Consider the following 6,803-nt stretch of genomic DNA (forward strand, 5'->3'; position numbering starts at 1 on the left):
CAAATCAACTTTCATTGTAAAATCACATCAACTTTTTTTTTCTCAGTTTTTGAAAATATGAGGAAATCAATAATAATAATAATGATTTTCACTATTTTAATATACATATATGTGTTTATTCTTCAATTCATTTGAGGAAGGTAATCATTTATAGATAAAACCTCTTTCACAATAAAACATTTCTAGCAATGATGATCCAGAGAAAACTTGGAAAGTTTGTCCAAATTTGATTATATAATAGGTAAGGAATCTGCATTTAAAATGTATCAGAATGTAAAATCTAAACTGCCGGTGATATACGTGGGTTTATTAATATAAGTGAATGTCAATGAAGATTCTTATTTATGCAATCTATCAGAATATCTCATGTATTTAGCTCATTAAAACAAGAGTGAAGTTAATGAATGGGCAATCACTCTGTATCTGAGGAATCATGGACCGTGACATTACAACTTCACCTTGCTCTTGTGTGACTGATGTTTATGTCACATTTCAATATCTTAGTGTATTTAAATGCAGGTAAATTAATGCCCTGGACACAAAACTTTAATGAAGGGCAATCACTCTGTAATTCTGGGGTTGCAGCACTAACACTGCAGATTGTCTTTGTTTGATCAATGTATACACAAAGTTTCATTATCCTACCTTAAATGCAAGCAAAGTTTTGCTCTGGACAAGATATTTTATCAAAGGGCAATTACTCAGTAATTGAAGGATCAAGGTCCCTGAATTTTGTACACAGAACATTGCCTCAGTATGACCAGTGTATACACCAAGTTTCATAATCCTTGCTAAACTGCGGGCAAAATTATGCTCCGGACATGAAAGGACAAATGGAAAGACAAATGTGGCAGCGACTATATGCTTCCTCCAAAATTTTCTGGTAGTATATAGAAAATATTTAAAGATTCAAATTAAATACCTTTGTGACTCACAAATGTTATTTAGAAAAGAATAAAGTTTTTTATGTTGTGCAAAAAGTACATATGGTCTATACTGCCAGAGTGACACTCCCCTCCCCATTTCCTATCTTAGTAGTATGACCTCTAACTTTGCTTTATGTCAAAAGGTAACACTCATGTATATCAGTTATCAGTTTAAATACTTATTTTTTTCTTTTGCCTTTAGAATGTTACTAAACGTTAAGTGATCTTGTTCATAAAAAATCATTTTGTAATGGGTTGCTAAGTGTATGAATTAATTGTGACAAAGAAAACCTAAAACATAGATGACCCAATAGATGTTGATTTGAGTGTCATGTTTAGGATCTATAGACAATGGATTTGATATATAATTATTATTTAGAGGTTGGATTGGCTGAAGAAGAAGTAACCATCTTGTGTATGTCTCTATACAAATACAGGTAGCATATATTGTTCAACAATATACCATGCTATTTCTGAGTCAAATTCTATAGCGCTGACACCATTATTTATCTGTCATGTAAATTTTCAGCTGTTTAAAAACAATATTCAAGTGTCAAGACTCATAATATATAAAAATGTATTTTTGGTAACTATTTGAAACATCTAAGCTTTCAGTATATTTCTTTAGTTTTTAACATTTTGGGGTAGAAATTTTGCATTTCATGCGAAATATATTTGACTTATTTTTTGTAACAGTTCGTTAAGAAAAGGTTCCATTCCTCAATAACCAAAACTTGTTTACACAAAATTGTTTGTAACAAACAGATAGATGTCACATTCTTTTTATCATCACCTTGGTGTGCTTTGAGTAGTGTACAGGTGTGCTTTGAGCAGTGTACAGGTGTGCTTTGAGTAGTGTACAGGTGTGCTTTGAGTAGTGTACAGGTGTGCTTTGACCAGTGTACAGGTGTGCTTTGAATAGTGTACAGGTGTGCTTTGACCAGTGTACAGGTGTGCTTTGACCAGTGTACAGGTGTGCTTTGACCAGTGTACAGGTGTGCTTTGAGTAGTGTATAGGTGTGCTTTTATATCTACCTAATCAATAATTCAGTTGAATTTATTACTGACTGAGAAAATCTGAAAATTCCTACTTCAAATATAAAGTTCTGACTACTACTCCAACTGGTTATGTATTTTAATTCTACACACGACATGACTGACTTGTCAGGTATGATCAAATGATGGCAGTACTGATAGTGTTGCTGTCATTGAGGAACAAATAGGTCTTTCTTCTGGTTGTCAATGACAACAAATCTGGTCCTATGAACAAGGCACCAACCTTAGATATATTCAGGTGTGAGATTTAAACCAACATCTCAGTCTTATATAGAACTCGATGTGAATAGTTCTACTGTGGCCCGTGACAAAGTTCAGGCAAGGAACTCACAAATAAAAACAAGATGTGGGGTATTGAGCTTTAAGAAATTAGCTTGCACAATAATGGATCTAGTAAATCGACATGATCTATCATATTTCTAGACCTGCTTTAAAAGATCTCTATTAAATCTTTTATGTACCTTTAATAGTTTACGAATTCTATACACGCGTAAGCTGTGAACAGTGTTATCTACAGTATATGTATAAATTAATGTTCCGATGGGTTTCAAACCCTTTAAAGACCGACCCATCTCAACACTAAGTACAGAAAAATGCTATAGGTAAAACAATACTCACACAAAGACTAAGACATTTTAATTTGAAACATATCTTTAACATCAACAAAAGTATGCCTACATATCCAAGATTCAACAGATAATTTGCGCCTTGTAATTGTATATATATATCACAGTACTGTCTGTAGTAGGTTGAACAAGTTTATTAACTTGTTAAAGCACCGAGGTCAAGATTAATCATCAATATTTAGTTTCTGATACAAAATAATTACAAATAAAGTTCTCACAACTTTTTATTCATTAACAGCAATTGACATTGTAAATGACCCTTCTTGCAGTTGTTGCACTGGTACTTTCAATACATGTACTGCAAACATGTTTTCAGGCCAGGAAGAGTTCCTTTATAATACTCATTATATATAAAACACCAATCAGACAAGAACTATTCATTAGAATTATTTTTTTGAAAATATTCTCCAAAAAATATCATTAATATCAAAGATATGATCAAAATAAAAAAAATATTTGACAAATGAAATATGGAAATTATTCATACTTTTATGACTCGTATGAATACTTCACGAAACCCAGATGTTTGAATGTCAAAACAAGATTTTAGACAGAAAAAAATTGTTTTTTCAAGCTTGTATACTAGGTAATCTAAAGTCCATTAGCAAAAAGTGTTCTAATAACTTAGCATTAGCAAGCTTTATACCTAATTAAATCTATGAACTGAAATATTTCACTTAAATCAAAAGTACACACAATTTTATAAAAGTACTGCGCATGTAATTTAGACGAGGTACTTATGTACTGCATACATATATTTCAAAATTCACCGGTTGATGGCCCTAATGACTGTTTATGTGTTGACAGGACATTAAGATTGTAATGATAATAAAAGATAAAATAAAGACATTTTTTGCCAAAGTACCTTTTGAAAAAAATACCACAAAAAAAGCCTCATTGAAAATTTTTGGACTCCTGATAATCTTTCAGCTTTCCTCTGGACAAGCCGTAAATCAGTAAGAAGCGAGGCAGGAGCCAAAAATTTTCAATAGGCCATTTGGAGATTTCTAAAGTTATGTTTCATTACAGCCTTTCTGCATTGCTAATGTAGTTTGACATTGTTTATAAACATTTATATTTCTACCTGTAATACATTGATTTCCACAATTTTTTTCTAAAAAAAAACTCTTGAAATTTAAAGCAAATTTTCACCCTTTTGAAAAAAAATAAGCCTCAGTATCATTTTTTGAAAAAAAAAAATTCACTTAATTTTTTGGGTTTTTTTTTGTTTGTTGTTGTTTTGGTCAAATAATGCAAAGATATTTACTACAGAGTTTAGTGGAGACAGACCCAAGTTTGTTTTATTTGATATGTATGGGCATTAAGTTAGAATGGAAAATTCAGCCTTGAGCAACTTGAAATTTTGCCAAGATCACAAAGCTGTACACTACATTTCATTAACCAGGGACTAATGTCACAGAATGTTCAAAATAACACTGATACAAAATCACTTTTCAACATGCTGGATATTTGCCATTTACAACTTTCAAAGAAAGAAAAATTAATGTTTTTTGGACAGGTAGTTTCCAAACATTCTTGTCACCTAGCAATATAAAGCATTTACATTATATTACAACCCTATATACAGTGAACAATTAGACCAATATTGATACATTTCATAGCTGGCAAGTGTCCAGTATTCTAACAAGGTTAAGAAGAATTACTTTAAGAAGGGACATAAGAAAATATAAAATATCAAATGAAGATATGTACAATTCATTCAGTAGCTTGAAACTTCTTTTCAGAAAAGGAAACAGGAATATTTATGTCAAACATGTGAAAAGTGGTAGAAAATAAGCATATTCCTGAAATATAGAATATCATAATTTGACAAGGTCTGACTCTGAAATCCAACAGAAAATTTTATGAATACCTTACCACATTTTGTCCCTGGTCAGGAGGAGGTTGGCCATTGTATGTGTTGTAGTTTTGTTGATAGCCATTCCCTACCATTGTTGAAGACATGGTGTTGTTAAACCACTGGGGAAAAAATGTAAATCTGTTAGTTGTCTAACTCTTTGGTTTTTTATTATTTTTTTTTAATTCTTCCTGAACATTTTTCTGAAATACAAAAAGGCATTTGGATCCAGTATATATCTAAATTTGACTGTGGGACAAAAGTGAAGATTATGAAGATTACTGCTACATTTTGACATTTTATTACGATTGGTAAAAAATGTTGTCACCTAGGTATACCTGCATATCAACATTGTACAGGTTTATTGTTGGTAAATTCTTGTGTTACTTTGCAGTTTGGATTGAAAACAAAAACATAAATAATTCAGAACAAATTCTAATAAAACATTTGGTTGAAACTTGCTAAACAGAACAATTAATTACTGGTGACCAAGACACAATTGAATAGAGAGTCTATCAAGAATTTGCATATCCAAAGCTCCAATCCCTGTCTGACGGTATTACATTTAGATTAATCATTATCATAATGATATAGAATTACACCCAGAAACAGTTTTTGTCACATGATTAAAAAAGGTTTATGTCTATTACATATACATCAATAAAAGAAGAATTATGCAAGTACTAAATATCTATTCTATAACAACCCCAAACCAGGAGGCAATTACACCTTAACAAACTTTAACTTGTCTTTTTTTCTGAACAACAATGGGAAAATGTGAGCTTAATTATTATAAGAAATGAGTTTCTTCCTGAATAAAATTGAATTTATACTTTGCTGTTGAAAAACGTTTCACAATAATTCTAACAAAAATGAACTTATTCCCCCTAAAAACATAATACTAATATCAAAACAGTCCCAGATACCTATAAAACATATAGAAATTCAAAATCAATATTTTTGTAATGCATCATATTTGACCGTTTAAACTCAGCACTACAAAAAAGATATTTATCCTTTATATGTTGAAGTGTACACCTCCTTCAAGGATATCTCAACAGCTTTTAATGTGATTGGCCATAAGCAAACCTCCTTATATACCTGTAAACTGAAGAGGGATTTTAAGTGATGTAGGAAGGTGCCAGGAGCCAACAAGTAACAAGTCAACAAACAGGTATAAAGCCAATGGTTGGATTACAAACATGAAAACTATCCCTATTCTGGTGAAAAGCGGGCAGCCTAAACTCAGATTAATACATTTTCCAACAGATTAAAGATTAAGCTTACCAGTGAATTACGAAGACATCTACAGCATATCTAATATTTTATTGATTCAGTAAAGTATGTCATGACATTATGTAATTTATCTTGCTTTACTTGTAATGATTCATAGTAAAGTTAACATATATGCATACAATCAAGATTTGATTGTACAGTCTAACAAAAGTCTTTGAACATCAAATGTTTGCTACAGCGCTTTTAAAATTATAAATATCTCATGATAAGATATCAATTTGGGATTATTCATAAGATTGACACTGTGTTAAAAACAATAATACAATTAAATATCTTTAATGTTCTTTTACGTTTGTTCTCATACAGGTAGTTATGAAAAGACAAATGTATATCTTATTATTAAATACATAAATTATATACAGCACTGTGCGGTATGTAAAAAAAAGAAAACTAAAAAATATATGTTCTGTTTTCTTTCTTATCTTTATAAATCCAAGGACATACAATATTTACACCGTTGAAGAAATCTTATATTTTAAAAGAATTTATCAGAGAAGAGAGACATAATAATCCATACTCTCTCTCTCTCTCTCTCTCTCTCTCTCTCTCTCTGATAGTCTTACTAATTCATAAACTTGCGTCATAAGATTTGTAAATCGTTAAAAAAATATAAGAACAAATTCCATTTAACAAAATTAACATTTTACATTTCCTCAGTATATATACAAATTACCTGTGTTTGTGGTAACAAATGTCAAATCCTGTTGCGGCCAGAATCCGCTTCCAATATTCTTTAAGACAATGTGGTTGACAGGTACAAAGATACGATCGCGTGGTTAGCAACACCCAAATCACAAATCAATCCCCGTTGTTTTCGGCAAAAACACACACACGTATAACTTAACTCACTTAAATATTGCCTTTGTTCCTATTTTCGTTTTACCGATGAAGTGTTGTAACCTTTAAAGCAATAAAATTAATAAATATCCTTATGTAAACAAAATCCCTGAATGCTCCCGTCCGCCATGTCAGCCGAGCACTGCTTCGAACGAACTAAACAAAAAACCTTATAAAATATGGATAAGAAAATCCGGATTTCAA

At 31.2% G+C, this 6,803-nt stretch overlaps 1 protein-coding gene across 1 annotated transcript in view; it reads right to left on the minus strand.

Moving 5' to 3' along the window:
* The window catches only part of LOC132550993 (serine/arginine repetitive matrix protein 1-like), a 53,667-nt gene extending 49,094 nt beyond the window's left edge, over positions 1 to 4,573 (minus strand). Inside the window, exon 1 of the mRNA XM_060215097.1 lies at positions 4,487 to 4,573. Within this exon, the coding sequence (XP_060071080.1) occupies positions 4,487 to 4,573 (87 nt within the window). The remainder of the gene's footprint in view (positions 1 to 4,486) is intronic.
* Between the last annotated feature and the right edge of the window lie 2,230 nt (positions 4,574 to 6,803).

This window comes from Ylistrum balloti, unplaced genomic scaffold (genome assembly GCF_031769215.1).
Source record: "Ylistrum balloti isolate Yb309-2 unplaced genomic scaffold, AGI_CSIRO_Ybal_v1 Utg370160, whole genome shotgun sequence".
NCBI classification, from domain to species: Eukaryota; Metazoa; Mollusca; class Bivalvia; order Pectinida; family Pectinidae; genus Ylistrum; species Ylistrum balloti.